Raw genomic sequence first — 18,407 nt, forward strand, 5'->3', positions numbered from 1 at the left:
CATAAGAGAAGAATTTACAAAACATGAAAGCCGGTTTGTGTGGAGCTTCCACCTCCTCTGCTTACATTTACATTAACCCGACGCCCTTATCCAGAGCACCTTACAACCAGAAGCAGGGACAGTCCTCCTGGGGACACTCAGGGATAAGTGTCTGCCACCGATAGAGTTGTCACAGAGCGGATGATCTGGGTTCATTTCAGCGGCTTCTCAGAGAACAAACACGTTGAAGGAGACCAACCAGCCAACCACATGAATGAGCTGTGAGCTCAATCATCCCTGAACCGTAATTAGGCCATAAAAGCAGCCATGAAGCTCGCGTGTTTATGGGTTCAGACCATGTCAACAAGAACCTGTGTGTTCTCATGGCAGACGGCAGCCAATAAGAGTCTTATAGTCTCTTAGACCACCATGAGCCTCTAGAACTTCTGTCATTTGTTGGGACGACAGTGGTGGTGATGCTGTGTAAAAACCACCATGTGCTGCACGTTTACTCATATGTTACTCTGAATTAACTCTAAGTGTTAAAGCGCCCGTACATTTCCATTATATTTAAAATCGAATAATGTACAGTTACCACACCGGAGAGAGCGAGTAGCGATATTTTGTTTGAAATGTGATTTCAGTCAGAGCTACTTGGTTCTTTATCTGTATTGATCAGAGGGAACAACACAAACGAGAGAGAGATATTTCATTAAAACCCTTATACTAGTACACTTCACCATATTAACTCTGCTCAACCATTACACAACGCACTTCTAAATATCAGTATATAATCTAATATAATCTAATATATAATTGTATATTGTACTGTGCTGTACAATACTGTACTGAATCAGTATTCAGTACAGTATTGTACAGCACAGTACAATATACAATTAAATTTTTCTTAAAAAGCTTTAAAAAGAAAGAGCGGTTCAGGATACATTTCACTGTGTCTTGTATTTGTGAAAGTGACGTGATTGTCATTGTGAAACACAGCAGCACAGCACACGGTGACACAATGAAATGTGTCCTCTGCATTTAACCATCACCCTTGTTGAGCAGTGGGCAGCCATGACAGGCGCCCAGGGAGCAGTGTGTGGGGACGGGGCTTTGCTCAGTGGCACCTCAGTGGCACCTTGGCGGGTCGGGATTCGAACCAGCAACCTTCAAATTCAAATTCAAATTCAAATTTTATTTGTCACATACACAGTCATACACGATATGATGTGCAGTGAAATGCTTTTTGCAACTGCTACAGACCACAGTATTGCAAATGTTGCAAGTAAACAATGAACCAATATGCAAATATTGCAAACATAACCAAATATTACACTTTTATGTCTTTAACATAAAATATGTGTAACTGGTAGGGTGAAGGTGTGCAAATGAGTAACAGACAATGTTTAAAGAAAAGAGAAAAAGAGCCATAATAATAAAAAAAAAAGGGATTTTGTGCAAAGTGATTTTGTGCAAAAGAGTCCGGAGTGTTTGGAGGTGAAAGTGCTGGAGTTCTATGTACTGTTGTTGAGAGCTTGGACAGCCTGCGGGAAGAAGCTCCTCCTCATTCTCTCTGTGTTGGACTTCAGGGAGAAGAGTCCGTTGTTGGGGTGGGTGAGGTCCTTCACTATCTTCCTGGCCCTGGTGCAGCACCATTTGTTGTAGATAGATTGAAGGTCAGGGAGCTTGGTACGGATGATTCGTTCGGCTGATCGAAGCACCCTCTGCAGGGCTCGCCTGTCCTTCATGGTGCTGTTCCCGAACCAGGTTGAGATATTTCCCGTCAGGATGCTCTCTATGGAGCAGGAGTAGAAGTTCCTGAGCACCTTGGAGGGCAGTCTGAAGTCTCTCAGGCGTCTGAGGTGGTAGAGACGCTGCCGGGCCTTTTTCACCACGGTGTTGATGTGACAGGACCATGACAGGTCCTGCGTGATGTTAACACCGAGGTAACGGAAGCTGTCCACTCTCTCCACTGGGCTCCTGTTGACAGGGGTCTGGCAGGTCCTCTCCTGCTTTGTACTGAAGTCCACTATTAACTCCTTTGTCTTGCTGATGTTCAGGTGGAGATTGTTCCTCTGGCACCAGTTCACCAGATTTCCAACCTCCTCCAGGTAGGTCGTCTCATCGTTGTCAGAGATCAGGCCCACCACGACAGTGTCGTCAGCAAACTTGATGTTGGTGGTGGAGTTTGTAGTGGCTGTACAGTCGTATGTGTACAGGGAGTACAGCAGGGGGCTCAAAACACAGCCCTGGGGGGCTCCAGTGCTGAGGGTGATGGAGGCTGAGACATGTCCACCCATCCTTACTGCCTGTGGTCTCCCGGTTAGGATGTTGGAGATCCACTGACAGAGAGATGAGCTGAGTCCCAGGTGCTCCAGCTTGGTGGTGAGTATAGAAGGGATTATCGTGTTAAATGCTGAACTGTAGTCAATGAAAAGCATTTTAATATAATTTCCCTTCCGAGTGTCCAGGTGGGTGAGTGCTGTGTGGAGGAGATGTGATATGGCATCATCTGTGGACCGGTTGGGACGATACGCAAACTGATTAACCGCTAGTCCACCACTGTCTAAATATGTATGTGACAAATAAAGAATCTTAAATCTCATCTGTAAGAAATCTATTAAAGGCAAAAGTGGACAGTGTAGAAACTGAAAAATTGTTTAAGATGGAAATTAGTACAGACGCAGGATAAGTGGAAAAAATTAGCTTTACGCGAGACACAAAACACTGACGGCGAAGGGACAAGTGAGGGTGTGATGGAAATGATGGACGATGTATGCTGTCATACACACGTTGGCTTGTTTGTTCTAGTGCCCTTTTGTATACACATACGTGTGTGTGTGTGTGCGTGTGTGTGTGTGTGTTTGTAATTCTCTGCGGTTTTGAGTGACAGCTGAAAAGTCATTTGTCAGAGTGTCTGGCACAGTACGCTAACGACACAGCGGAATTCAGTTCACACATTTATGACTGTACAAAACCTCATGGAGTTCAGCCAGACCTGCCTCACACACACAGACACATAGACACACACACACACCTGGGAGACACCGCACTAATGTGTGTGTGAGACGCACAAGTCAAGGAATCAGAGGGTAAGGCTTTAAATGTACATGCACACACACACACACACACACACACGCACATACACAGATCTGTCTGTAACCTATCGTGACATTCTAACATTTTTCAGGTTCACTTATATTTTAATTTGTGTGGATTTTTTTTTTCTAGTGTGTCCACCAGGCATTTCTGCTTCGTGAACACATACTTGTTAGATCTCCACCAGGCCCCAGGCTAAAGCGAACGTAGATTTTACGGGAAACAGAAGCCACCCCCACCCAGTCCTCGGGCCCTTTAACCCCCCCACATCTGCAGACGTCTGGCCACGACGAAGCCAGACCTGTCAGACCGACACACACATTTTCATCTAATAACTAATAATATCACAATAAACACACACAATCCATATAGTTGATTATTATATGAAAATATAATTTTTTTATGTAACACGTGTCACATGCATAATAATTTACACCGAAATGTATCTATGTAATCCAGACATCAAATGTAAGAAGAGGCAACAGAGTCCTGGGGCACGATATAATTTATGGTTTTTAAGTGCACTGGGTTCACATTTGGTCCCCACAAACAAACACACACACACACACACACACACACACACACACACTGCATTCAGCAAGTAGTCTGAGCATGCAGCTGTTTCAGCATTTGGCAAATTTTATCAAGAATCCCAGAATTTGTTGGTTTATTTCACACCACCCAGCCTTGCAGAACAACACACAGCTACTTGTAATGCATACTGTAAAAATGTATACAATGTTGATGTGTGATAGAGAGAGAGAGAGAGAGAGAGAGAATGGTCATTCGTGAAATGCAGGCTTGCAGCTTTAATTTCAGCTGAGCGGTGTAGGACCTACAACAATTTGTTTATGTGCCTCGCACTTTTTAATGTACAATCCTAAATCAAACTTTCGCTTTTTAAATACTGGCTTGTAAATCATGTGCAGTCAATTACAGCGTGAAGTCTGGAGCATCTAGACATCACCAGCTGCCGGGTTACATCCCTGCTAAAGCTCTGCCAGGCCTTTACTGCAACTAACTTCACTTCCTGCTTGGTCTGGGGACGTTGTCCATTCAGTTTTGTCTCCAGCAAGTAAAATGCTGCTCGGCTGAATTCAGGTCAGGTGGTTGAGAGGTCATTGCATAACATTCCAAAGCCTCTTTAGTTGCCTTCACAGTATGCTTCTGGTCATTGTCATTGTCACTGTCCAACAAGTTCTGATATTGCCTGAAACACTCGAGAAGTCATCCTGCTGTCAGCAGTCACATGCTTCACTGATGAGGCGGTATCTTTCCTTTCCTTCTCCATACTCTTCTTTTCACATCACTCTGGGAAAAGAAGTGGGACACGATGTGGGACAGAGACACATTTTTTTGTTAAGAACATAACTCAACTATGAATGAACACATGTGGAGTTATGTACTTCACAAAAAATAAGTGAAAACATGTTTTATATTCTAGTTTCTTTGCTCTGATTCCTGCTTTGCACACTCTTGGCATTCTCTCGATGAGCTTCAAGAGGTCGTCACCTGAGATGGTTCTCCAACAGTCTTGAAGGAGTTCCCAGAGGTGTTTAGCACTTGTTGGTCTAGCTCACCCCAAACCATCTGGACTGGGTTCAGGTCCGGTGACTGTGGAGGTCAGGTCTCCACTTTTTGTTAAGTACATAACTCCACATGTGTTCATTCATAGTTTTGATGCCTTCAGTGAGAATCTACCAACGTAAATGGTCATGAAAATAAGGAAAACACATTGAATGAGAAGGTGTGTCAAAACGTTTGCCCTGTACTGTATATACACATACGTAAATATGACTTTTTATATTATACTGTTGTTTTTTACTGTCCACTTTCTGCAGTGCTGTGTAAATTTCCCACTTGTAAGGAATATTTCTGGCCTTTTCTGGCCTTCCTGGTTTCCATCTTACATTTACATTTACAGCATTTATCAGACGCCCTTATCCAGAGCGACTTACAATCAGTATTACAGGGACAGTCTCCCTGGAGCAACTTAGGGTTAAGTGTCTTGTTCAGGGACACAATGGTAGTAAGTGGGATTTGAACCCGGGTCTTCTGGTTCATAGGCGAGTGTGTTACCCACTAGGATACTACCATCTTGTGGTGACCCCAACTGTATTTATTCTGATGATGTCTTCTCTTGATTGTTGGAGAGTGTTCTTGATCTGGACAACTGGTCATCCACCACAATTGCTGTCCATGGTCTTCCAGGTCTTTTGGTGTTGACCTTTTAAAGAATGTTCTAGACAGTTGATTTGGCCACACCTTTTATTTTTCAGTGCTTCACTGATCTCTTTGGATCTCAAATTGAACGTTGACAGCGACAGATTCCAAATGCAAATATCAGACTTGAACTATAGACCTTTAATCTGCTTCTTGTAAATGAGGGAATAGCACACACCAGGCCATGGAACAGCTGAACAGACAACTGTCTTATGGACTTATGGTCCCTTAAAAAGTCAGAGGCACATTTTGTAATTCCTAGGCCGTTTAGCTCAGTCTAAAGCTGAACGTATGCAGTTAAAGTGCACCGTGTTCATTTCAGCTGTACATCATCACAGACAAAAAAAAGATTGTCCCAATATTTATGGACCTGACTGCTCATCATTTACACCCTGATCGTTCACACACTCGTATGGTTTTGATATCCTCACATGCTTTAATGTGTAATTGAAACAGGCGGTGAGGTTCGGATGGCGGACAGTGAGAGTAATGAAGGACCTGATTGAATTCAGACATGTTCTTAACCCTTAAAGAAGCTTTATTGCAGGGTTCAGCGTCTCATCATCGTCAACTGATCTCCTTCCGCTCAGAAAACCTGCAGAACGTTACACACGAAGAGCGCACACACTTGTCTGGCAGGTATACAACATTCCCAGACAAAACACACAGTATTGTTCTGTGTTATTCATGAGGTTCAGGTTCAGGACAGTAAGTGAACTCCATCCTTTATCTTCATCTCTGGCAGGATACCGTATCAGACGCATCCCTCACCCTGATTCAGCTGACTCCAAACCGTGCTCGGTGTGTGTGTGTGTGTGTGTGTGTGTGTGTGTGTGTGTGTGTGTGTGTGCGGTTAAATAACAGTGGAGGGAGTGTGTTTTCAATGGGTCTGCATTTGCTACGCCACATCCATTCCTGAAACCAAGTAATGATCCTCATCATCATCCCCGACCACATGCAGGGCCCAAACCATTTTATAAAGTGGCCCTTCAGGAGTCCAGACACCTCACAGGTCCTCCAGCCTGGATCCTGGCCTCGTCACATTAATAACAACACGATAAGCGCCCCCCTTACATATGGGTTGTGTGTGTGTGTGTGTGTGTGTGTGTGTGTGTGTGTGTGTGTGTGTGTGTGTGTGATAAATGGTGTCGAGGCGGTGAACGTTTCTGGTGCCAGTCAGAATTCCTTCGCCCATTTATATTCATTTACATGAACGATGGGGAAATGTGAGTCCGCTGCACATTACTCACATCCCAGATAAACACCAGAGTCCCACAATCAGACCCATATGTTAACACACACACAGGCTGAAAGTAAGAGTGTAATTCGGTACGTTTAAAAAAAAAAAAAAGGCTTTATTGGACCACAGATGCTGGACCATCGCCATGGAAACGCGTGTCACTCACAGCCGTTCCACCATAAACCAGCGCTGCTCCAATCACCCCATAATGAGTGACCATTAGACATAATTAAGCAAATTAAAACATGCAGCAATGTTCCCGTCTTACCCGCCAACTGGAACACCGAGCTCCACCAGACGCAACCAGACAACCCGGGTCCATGTTCCATGGACATTTTTAGCATTTAAGTATACAGAAAGCGCTGCACCAAAACCCATGGCTGCAGGGTTCATACTCAAGCCCTTTTTATAACGATGCAGCTTTATTAAAATCCCACTCAGGGAATCTGCCAGTTATGCTCTGTTGACTATATAGGACGATATGAACATGCATGGGAAGTTCCTGCTGGATTAACCACAGATTCCAGTGATGCTTGATGAAGCTCCCCATATTGCTGATGTTGTTCCGACGTGGCTCAGACGCCACGCTGCATTCCACACGCAGGAAGGACCAGGTAAGATCTGCGAAAGTCAACTCTATGCTTTGGGATGCCGGAGTTTGCGTGTCTTGTTGTGTATCATGGCATGTCGTGTGTGTGTTTGTGTGTTTGGATCGGTTCCTCTCCGGTTCTTGTGGTCAGGAGCCCATAATGAAGCAGATCTGTCTCTGTGGGGAAATGGAGACTCGCTCGACCAAACTTTCCATCAGCAGCAGTAAATAACAACAAGGCAGGCGAGGTGAAGAGAAGCAGAGCTCACGCACACTGTGCAAACACGCACACACACACACACACACACACACACACACAGATCTCCTCTGCTTTAGGCCATTTGACCTCCTGACCGCAGGCCTTTGCGCAGCAGAGTTGCCAGATAGAATGGAAATGAAAGAACAGCGTTCTGTATTTATTATAATTACACGTGCCGTCCATACTCAAACACAGCCGCCGCAGTCCCGAGAAGGGCGGGGCAGAACCTAAAATACTTCCACACACACTCATCAAGCAGTCAGGCAGATATACGGCTGCTGAATGGAGGAGGTACACACACACACACACACACACACATCACTCTTCACTCATCACTACATCGTCCAAAACAGACAGACAGTAATATGGGAGGTCACAGAAGTGGGAGGTCACTTCACACACACACATTTACAGCATTTACCAGACGCCCTTATCCAGAGACCCTTACAATCAGTAGTTACAGGGACAGTCCCCCTGGAGACACTCAGGTTTCAGTGTCTTGCTCAGGGACATGATGGTAGTAAGCGGGGTTTGAACCTGGGTCTTCTGGCTCATAGGCGTGTCTTACTGGCAGTGGTGGCCTAGCCAGTTGCCAGTTCGAATCCTGATCCTCCAAGGTGCCACTGAGCAAAGCACCGTCCCCACACACTGCTCCCCGGGCGCCTGTCATGGCCGCCCACTGCTCACCAAGGGTGATGGTTAAAAACATTTCATTGTGTCACTGTGTGCTGTGCTATGTATCACAATGACTTTCTTCTTACCCACTAGGCCACTACCACCCACACACACACCTTACTTCCTACTCTGTCCAGGACAGACATGGTCATTCTGAGAAGATGACTCAACACATCAAGAACATCAACTGAGGACCCTACGGGCCATTCCACCAAGTGACGTGCTTCTGATCATGATATGATTTATACGATAGCAAACACCTGCTATTACGCTTGACAACACACACACACACTGACACACACACAGACCTTGTGTTGATGACAGGACACAGCCCAGCTGTCTTCAGCGCTGACAACAAAACCAGGCTCATCTGGCATCTCCAGACTGGCTGCAGATAATTGGCGACTATTGTTAGCTTCAAGCTCATGGCGAAGATGTTTACTGTACGAGCGCGTGTGTTTAAAAGGGCGGAGGCCCTGAGAGGCTGAGATTTACTGAAAAGCGCGGGTTCCGCACGCCGGCACCCAGCGGGTACAATAACCGTGACAAATCAAGAGACACTCTTACTCTGTGTATGTGTGTGTGTGTGTGTGTGTGCAGGGTTCTCACTCAACATTCCGGCATACAGAATCACATATAAGCACATTTTCTCCAAATCAAGATCACTGATTAGTTTTCACTTCTTTATTCAAAATCCTCTAAATACACCAGATGAAAAAAAAATGATCTTAGTCAATAATGCTGAAATGCAGGGACAAAAGTCTGGATTTACACACACACAGAGACCCACCACAGCCGTAAACAGAACCACCGCCCAACAGCTAAACCCCTTTAATAGGATCTAATAGGATTGTCTAGATATCTGGGGGGATTAAAATAAATAACGGGGTCTTTTAAAGTAAAATCATACAACATTTTTTCAAAGACCCCAAAAGTACCTGTCAGCGGAGGAGCACAGGTCAGAGTTCAGGCCTACTTACCGGAAAGGTTGTTCTGTTTAATTTCTGTAGACGAATACACTCTGAATCTCGCTCTCTCTCTCACACACACACACACACACACACACAGTCTGTCTGACAGTCACTAGGTGCTCTGTATGAACACCCACAAACCCACACACTCCAACTGTGGCACAGCATGAGACACTGAGACACATGAGGAGGACCGAGAGTGGGCGGGGCCTCCAGAGAGAACGAGTGCGGGGGGACAGCGCAGGGTTTACTGGACTCCAACCTGCTGGCATAACGTCACCTGTTCCATATTTGTTCCTTAGTTACATCACGGTCTGTTCTAGAACCTTCATACATGCCGGAAATCATTCGAGGGTTTTCAGTGTCTGTAAATAAGCCCCGCCCCTCAGAGACCCGTCTGTAGAATTAACCGGCCAGCTGATCCGGGCGTCACCCGTCTGAGGTGACCTGCGCCGGGCTGAGGTCAGCCCTCCGCGGCCCCATGGCTGGAGGTGAGTATCCAGGTCCTGATCTTTGTACTCGGCACCTAATCGCTCTTCTGATGACTTTATTGACTCTAAAGCAGTAGAGTCGCTTCTCTAGATAAAACGTCTCCTGCTCGTTTGGGTTTGGACAAACAGAATTGTTTCTGATTTTTCCACTCCATAACTCTTTTACGGTCCAAACTCCCACTGTGCCGACAGCAGAACTGTTCTGCATATTTAATCGCTTCCAGCCTTTATGGCGCTTTCCACATTCTTGGTGCAAAAAGCCTCGTACGGTTTTCTAATTAGTGGTTATTCCGCTGAACAGGACGTGCTACCTGGTTAATGCAGGCTCTCCAGCGCAAGTTGTTTGGGTTTGTTGGGTTTAAACAGCACGGATTACGGAAGGGGATTATCTACCCGCGCGCCCTGCCGGCAACGCCGAAAACAGGCTGGTGCAGGACCGGCATCTGCAACATCTTCCACGGCACGGTGGACGCGAGCAGGCCACGTAGAGCCAGGGCGCCAGCTGGGGTCACATTCCGCAGAACTTTCTATAACATTCCACCAGGCGTGGGCAGCAGAACTCTCTCTCTCTCTCTCTCTCTCTCTCTCCTGACGCCTCATCATGCCACGGGAGGATAAATGCAGAATATGAATATTGTCAACACCAGACAAAGGATGAACGGTTCGTGTAGAAGAAGACGACTGCAGGCCTTCGGGGTTCGGCATCCCATCCTAAATGCAGGGCGGACTTAGTGGAGTGACCACATCCTTCCTCCCTCCCAGCTACATCCTGACTGACCACACCAGGCCTGAGAAGCTCTGTGGAATCTTGCAATGAAACCCTGACACACACACACACACACACACACACACACACACACACACGATCATACTGAGGAACCATGACAGTTATCAAGATAGTGGCGCAAACAACAGGAGCACTCAGCTGAGAATCACCGTACGTAGCGGAGCAAAGTTCAGCAGCGGGTCACATGCTGGTTGCTATGACAACCTCTCCACGTCCCCAAAGAAACCAAACCAAACAAAAACAAAACAAACCCCTCATTTCCCTGAATGTAAACTGAATGCTGGATTTTTAAAAGCGCTTGAGGGCGAGGGGGTGAAGCGGGAGGGTGGGAACGCGTGTGTTCCGCGTCCAGCGGTCCTGACCAGAGGAAGACAGAGTTTCTGGAACAGGCGTGACGGCTCACATTTTTACTGAACTGCACTCAGATGACCCGTCACAGCTCGTTCTTCATATTTCACATGTGAAGCGAGCGGGCCGCTGCGGTCGCCGCAGTCTGCGGATACATTAGTGAATATATTTAACTTCTGCCTCGTTCATTCTCCTACTCTCACCCCTCTATCTCTCTCTCTCTCTCTCTCGCTGTCACACACACAGAACTAGATCATTTCCACTCATCTACACATGTTCACTGCAGGCCGTGCTGTCCCAACAGAGGCCTGCGCTTCACGAACGCACAATGCGGGCAACCACATCACACCGCCAGTCTTCTAACAGCATCATCTGGTTCCCTAATTCTCTCGACGGCCCCGTCCGTAAATCATTTACCGAAAGGCAGGCTGCAGTTACAAAGATCCTCTGTTTAGTGAGACCGTCACTCACACGTGGGGTCCAGGAAGAAGAGTTGAACAGAGGGTTTCATAAAACATCCCCACGGGATGTCATACATGCGTACACACACAAAAATCCCTCGTGTGTGATGTCGGAGGAGCGGACTGTGCTTGGAGAAAGCAGCACATCAAAAGGTTCGGGACACGCCCCGTCAGACCCCGTCAGCAGGACACCTGCACTGTGACTCCGACGACCACGAACGGCATTTTGGGATATTTCACATAGAGATACACAGATCTCACGCTGCGTGTGTGCGTGCATGCGTGCGTGCGTGTGTGTGTAAGACAAACAGGTCAAACAGACGTGAGAGAGACACTCTGACAGCTGTGGCACTTTAACACCACCCTGCTGCTGACGCACTCACTGCGAGTCAATAAATATGTGTGTGTAAATATATATATATACACACACACACACATATTCTCATATATATATATATATATATATACACATAAACACACACATATTCATATATATATATATATATGTATGTGTGTGTGTGTGTGTGTGTGTGTGTGTTTGAGACACAGTAGTTATCATGCCTATGTCAGTGTAGTCTGTGTTTGTGTTGTGTTGTGATGATGTATACATGATCTGGGATGTTTATGGTGAAGGAGTAATATGGATTTTTTTTTAAACTGGTTTTGTGCCTTCGTGTTCAGAAAAAAGAAGAACTGGCTGGGAGGAGTCACTAAAACCGGTGGCATACACACACACCTGAATTCTGGATGTCCAGCTTTCACATGGTCCCAATGCCACAAATGAGGTATACTGCAGCATGACCATATTACCGACAAAACGCACACATACACACACCAGCATCTTCATCGGTAAAACCCCCATTCAGACACGTGTAGCTCACGTCAGTGTGACCGTGATGAAAAGCGCCCGCTGGATCCCACCCTCCGTCTAAACCTCTTCACCCTGTCCCTCACCCACCTTCCAGGGCTGCTGGGAAGAGGGTGTGAGTTTTCCTGTCTGAGGTGTGAGTTTTCTGGCCGGCTGCGGCTCACATGCAAGCACACACACTGCTACACCGGCTCTGGTAACCGTAACATTGTTGCAAATATGATCATGTTTGTAACAATGTGCAATAATCCAATGTGAAATAATGTACAACCCACTTACACCATATATAAAACCATTTATTTATTCTTCCCATATGTATATATCCCTGTCATTTTCTAATTTATGCCATTTCTGACGTCTTATTGTATTTTGTATTTTTATTGTATTATTTTTAAAGGAATTGCTTTTAATCTAACTGTACATCTTGTTGTATTCTATTCCATTCCAACCTATTCTATGTGCATGTAAATGATCTTATTGTGGCTGTATCTTTATCACAAGGGTCATCGTAAGAGAATAATCTGATTTCAACATTCAACCCACATTTGTCTCCATAACGGCCATAATTACAGCTATGACACCATCTTATTGCGCCAACAGTGACTGAAAACACAGTCATTACAGCGGTGAACAAATAAAATCATCCTTTTACCTTTTAGAAAGTCGTGATTGTGCAGAGATCTACCGTGAGAGGTTTGCATGAATGTGATGATTCCAGTCTGGAGACGCGGGCCTCATCATCCTACATTTTCCTGGCCTGCCTGAGTTTGTTTAATATCTCTCTCTCTCTCTCTCTCTCGCTCTGTCTCATGGCTTTGTTTGTTTGACGGGTTCTGTTGTGGTCGACCGGATGGAGGAATGCGAGGCAGCGCGCCGTCTTTTTCCATTTCAGAGGCGACTCTCCTCGTTTCTTTCCTCAGGTATTCAAACAACAGAGTCAACCTTTATTCAGCAGAGAGACAGGAAGACAGGAAGACAGACAGAGAACATGCACGTGTCTTATCAGCGTCGGACAGCGATGGACCCAGAGCTGCGGCGGAGTGACTCGCCGTGCTAAATTTAAACCCTGTACATCACACCACCAACACACTCCACTGTCTAAATACTTTGTACATTACATGCACTCACATTTTCATTTTAGAGCCTCACAAGCCCAGACGGTCCAGAGAACTGAACCGGTTTACTTTCTGGAATGGATATTTAGTTCTTGCCCAACCCGTATGGTCATTATATGGGTATGGTTGTGAATTTAGTCATTTGATATCACAGGAGAGAATAAAACAATGCTGAAATCTGAATCATAGATCCACACCCATATGCAATACTGTCAACTCACTTTGTGAGCGTGTGAAATGTTGACACACACACACACACACACACACACACACGCAGTGTTAGAGAGAACAACTGTGAAGGGCATTTTTGGAAGTGAGACGGAGGGGAGCCTTTCCTGGCAGCCTCATCAAAGGGCCTGCCCAAGGGAAATGAGCGTTAAGATGGAGACAAACCGTTAAAGAGGGAGTCAGACATGCAAACGCATACCAGTGCATCGATACACACACCACATTCATATATCAAGCAAACAAAGCACTTAAAAGTGACTTGAAATACACACACACACTCGCTCGTTAAGTCTAAATGCATAACAGAGACCTGGAAATTATGGGGAGAAGCCGGAATGGGTAAAGTGCTAAAAGTATTATCGCTGAAAGACACCATTACACCCACACACACACACACACACACACACACACACACTACGGGGACATTTCGGTGGTATCTTGGCTGATAAGATATCCTCCACTTGCTGACAGCCAGCGAGACGTAAGTAAGATTTGTAATACGCCTGGGCCGAGCCTCTCACTCTACCATTATGGGCCATTTGTGGACATAATTCCAGAGTTACAGAGCACAGCAGGAGATTAGACACGCAGCTGAAAAAGAGGAATTTCTGTGCCGCCATGTAATGGGGGATATCAGTCACCTTAAGAATGCTTCGCTCTGAATGCACACTAATGCTGACTGCTTCTTATCAGCCCTCTAGTTTCATTCATAGACGATGTATGAGCAAGAAGCACCTTCTCTAACCAACGTGGAATATAAAACCTTCACCCGTACAGACACGCGGGTGGCAATGACCGGTACCTTGATCAAGGGGAACTTAGTGGCACCTTGGCGGCTGGTGGATTCAAACCTGCGACCTTCAGTTAGATTTACATTTATGGCATTTACCAGACGCCCTTACCCAGAGCGACTTACAATCAGTTGTTACAGGGACAGTCCCCCCCTGGAGAGACTGAGGGTTAAGCATTGAGAAGAAAACACACAGACACACATTCGTACACACACTGTACATGCTGGACCACACCCATGCACACGACACATTAATCTATACAGCCCTTATGGACATCATCCCGCCCCGCCCGGGCAGATGATAGGGCCTAATGGCCGAAGATACACAAGAGGCTCAAACACACATATGATGTCATTTCCAAGCTATGTGCATGTCAGTGTGGCTTGTTGAGACAATGTTAGAGCAGGCGGGGGGCCGTACGAGAGGGATACGGCGGAATTTCTACAGGCCCCCACTTCGTTTCTGTCAATTTGGTAAACGCTGCCATCTACTGTACAGTCAATGAGCTACAGCCAAGGAAATTGGAAAAAATAAAAGAGAATCAGGCAAGCGTTTATGTATTATGGAGGCATTTGAATTTACAACTCGCCCCTTTCTCGTGAACAATGACCATCCGTACCAGAGTAAAAAAAAAAAAGTCTCTCTATATTTCGGCGGTAGACCCATACATTCCTTCGGAAAGGTGTGAGGGCACCACAGTGGGGTGGAAAACGCCAAGTCATGGGAACGCTTGGCATTCCTGAGCCTGGCTCCGACCTGCCGGATCTCTATTTATACAGAGGAGGAAGAGCAGGCTAAGTAACAGGACCTCCTTCCCAAGACGCCCACCCTGCAGCCTCTCAACACACAGCCTTATGCAATCACCTGCAGTCCGGCATCCCTCGGCCGGGGATCTTCTCCTTTCATGGCTAAAGAGTGAACTTGTCTGGGTTCCCTTATCATCAAAAAAAAATTCATCCTCATTCTCAAATGTGTAGGGGACGGGACTCCTCATGTCCTCTATAATGTACATACAGTAACCCTGCGTCTCTGTTGTGCACCACCCACATGTGAATAAAACTTAATTCGAACATTCACATAGAAAAAACAACACCTTATAGCATGCGCCGCAAAGGCCTGAACAGTTTATTTTTAGTTTTGCAATCAGCTGGACACCCCTGTTATCACCACCTACCCCCAACCAACAGCTCACTCAGTCGCGGTGTTCAACGGTACTCAACAGTTGACAGCCACTGAGGTGCCACTGAGCACCGTCCCCACACACTGCTCCCCGGGCGCCTGTCATGGCTGCCCACTGCTCACCAAGGGTGATGGACACATTTCACTGTGCGCACCGTGTGCTGTGCTCTGATTCACAATGAGAATAACTTCACTTTATCCCTTTTCCTGCTTTATATATACAACATTTCCATATGTCACCTGGCTCACAGAAGAAGTCAACAATGTCTGAGTGTGTCACCTGACTGGCCCCAGTCCCAGACGTGATCGCATCTGACCCCGACCCCCTAATCCGATTCCACACCCACACATTGTTGACTTCGACTGATGCCAGGTGACATGTGGAAATGTCGTTTACTTCTCCGGGTGTCAGTCGGGAGCCATCTTGGCGGCTGCTTCCTTCATGGAACGTAACTGGCAGCGGACCAGCCAGAGTCTCAGTGCCTTGCGACAGCAGCACTAGAAATAGAGCGTGTTTGAGAGCTTGAAGGAGAGAAGACTGGCACCCACTTTTCCACCCAATTCACACAATCAAACATAACATGACACAATAAGCAAACTTCATTCAGCGGACTGGGACGTGGAAGCAGGTTGGACTGGAACGCTGCGGTCAGAAGTTCTCTCACCTGACCAGAGGTTGGGGTTTCCCTGCCACCCTGCACTCCAGGCGAATGGGACTCCCCTCTGCCACTTCCTGACTCTTCAGCTTCTGTGTGAAGCGGGGCGGGGCCATGGGGCCGTTGCCATTAACCACGGCGTCCTGGTGCCCATCGGCAGTCGGCTCCATGGGTTCAGCTGCCGGGCAGGTCTGAGCCGTCTGCAGCGCCTCCCGCTGGGCCGGGGGGAAGGACCCATCGGGCGGTGCCGACCGGTGGCTTTTGGGGGACAGGTAGCCGCTGTCGGGTGAGGAGGAGGAGTTGTTGTCACCTTGCCGTTCCGGTCGGTTGGATCCCCTGAAGATGGAGGAGAGCTCCTCGATGAAGGTGGCGGCTCGGCTGCAGAACTCAGTGGCGGAGGCGGCGCGGTCACTCAGCTCCAGTCCGGTGTGGACCAGCCGCGGTCGGTCCTGTTTGTACACAGGTGGGATGGACTTGTGGCAGATGAAGTTCTCCGGTGAGGCTGTAGATGTTGTAGCAGGGTGGGTGGGCCAGCTGAGTTGGCTGCTCGGTGGTTTGGGTGGAGAATCGGTCTCACAGGGCCCTTTGGTCTCTGTATTGTGGAGCGCCTGCTCCTGGAGGCTTGGTGGAGACGCTGGGGTGGAGGGCTCACCAGCATCGCTCATGGCCTCTCGGGCCAGGTCCAGACTGCGGCTGATTTCATCCTGGCTGAGGAAGGCCGAGAGCTCGGGAAAGTCGCAGTCGCCGCCCCCCATCTCCGCCAGGGAGTCCAGGAAGAGCTCAGCATCAGAGGAGGCTTCAGAGTACACGCCTCCATCACCCTCCAGAGCTGCAACGTCCTTCAGCAGCGCAGAGAGGGGCAGGGCTTCATTCCAGCTCCCGTCCTGCATCCTGCAAGACACACACACACACACACTGTAGAAATGTACAAAGTGTGTAGTTGACAGAATGTCATGGAAAAGTTTTTTTTTTTTAAATCATAAATGCATTCAAAAAGCGAGACCTTCATATGATATATTCATTACACATTCATTGAAATACTATTCAATTGGGCTGAAGTGTTTTTATTAAATTTCCAAAACAAGTGACCTTTTCCACCACGTTCTGATGTTTTCTGACGCAGGGGTAACAAAGACCCGGATCAAACACTCACATTTCTGCAGTGTATCATGAGGAATCATAACCCATATTTTTTTTGAGTATTCAATTTATTATTTACCAACTTCATTGAAATATATATATAAAATAAATAAATGAATAAATAAACAACAGCACACTTCATAAGCAGCTGGCACGTCGTTGTCTCAAGCCATTTTCAATCCACCATATAATAAAGCATCATGTCTGGCATTGTTGCTATAGCTCGGTCTAGAAGTTTATTGATAAACAACAACACATTGTTTATCAATAATAACCAGATTTATCAATAATTCTGTTTTTAATCTGCATACAGTAATACGTTTGCGGCTATTCTGTATTCTTTAACACTGTTTTCAGAATTTAAGTCCCTGAGTAATCCTATGTAAAGGGACATAATAAACAAAACACGATCACCTACATTAAGCGATAGCACAGGCTGGACATACCATGCATGAGTGAAACACTAGCATGGCACTCTGCGTCTTAAACATAGCTGTGGCCTTTCCCCTCCGTCACACCTCTGAAAACATGGATCAGGTGAAGGTGCATTGCTTGTGTCTGAATTGGTCCACTGTTAGTCATTAAAAAGTGCATAAATTAGGCCGGTGTCTGCGTACACATGCATGGATGCATTTGTGTACGTGTAAGTGTATGATTGAATGCAAGTGTGTGTGTGTGTGTGTGTGTGTGTGTGTGTGACAGCGACATTCACTGTCATGGAGTCCTGAAGACCAGCTGTTGTTATTTTTAATCCCTAGGGGCTTCATTTCACAGCAGCTAGCTTCCACCCAGACTCAGTAGTAATTGCACCTCTTTACCTCTTTATACTGACAATATTTTACCAAGTAAAGCAAAATCTCCGCAACCATAACTGAGCATTAGTACAAAAGGAAAGCTTCTACAAACAGACTCTTAACGGCCAGATATGCGAGTTAATTCCTTAGACCATCAATTTAAGACTTTTACTGAAAATCACTTTGTATGCAGGCAATTAAAATCGGTTTAAAGATGAACCATTCTTAAATGCGTTATTTATTAAAGTTATAAAACAAAAGTGCAAAAGTGCTGGAATGACGATCTCCCTTACCTTCACGATTTCTTTCTGAAGTGTTCTGAGCCTGTGTAACGGTTCCAGCTTTTCCTATGTTGCGTTCACAAGAGGAGTGAAAAGGATGGGTTGCTGTTTTTTTTTTTTTTCTTTAACTTTCCTGCTCGGACAGCGAGGCTGAGAACCCTTAGCTTGTCAGTGTCTACTTGAGAAGCGCCTCTGGAGTGGCCCGCGGTTCCATCTGTCCAGGACTCGGCGCG

At 46.4% G+C, this 18,407-nt stretch overlaps 1 protein-coding gene across 6 annotated transcripts in view; it reads right to left on the bottom strand.

Annotated features, from left to right (window-relative positions):
- The window catches only part of palld (palladin, cytoskeletal associated protein), a 39,398-nt gene extending 20,991 nt beyond the window's left edge, over positions 1-18,407 (bottom strand). For 5 of the 6 annotated variants that reach the window (XM_028962445.1, XM_028962447.1, XM_028962448.1 and 2 more), the window contains exons 1-2: positions 18,187-18,407; positions 15,969-16,850 (exon numbers count right to left, since the gene is read on the bottom strand). In XM_028962445.1, coding sequence (XP_028818278.1) covers positions 15,969-16,849 — 881 coding nt within the window. In that variant the 5' untranslated portion in view covers position 16,850; positions 18,187-18,407. Of the gene's footprint in view, positions 1-15,968; positions 16,873-18,186 lie in introns of all 6 variants that reach the window. The other variant, XM_028962444.1, reaches the window with a different exon arrangement.

This window comes from Denticeps clupeoides, chromosome 19 (assembly GCF_900700375.1).
Source record: "Denticeps clupeoides chromosome 19, fDenClu1.1, whole genome shotgun sequence".
Classification (NCBI taxonomy): domain Eukaryota; kingdom Metazoa; phylum Chordata; class Actinopteri; order Clupeiformes; family Denticipitidae; genus Denticeps; species Denticeps clupeoides.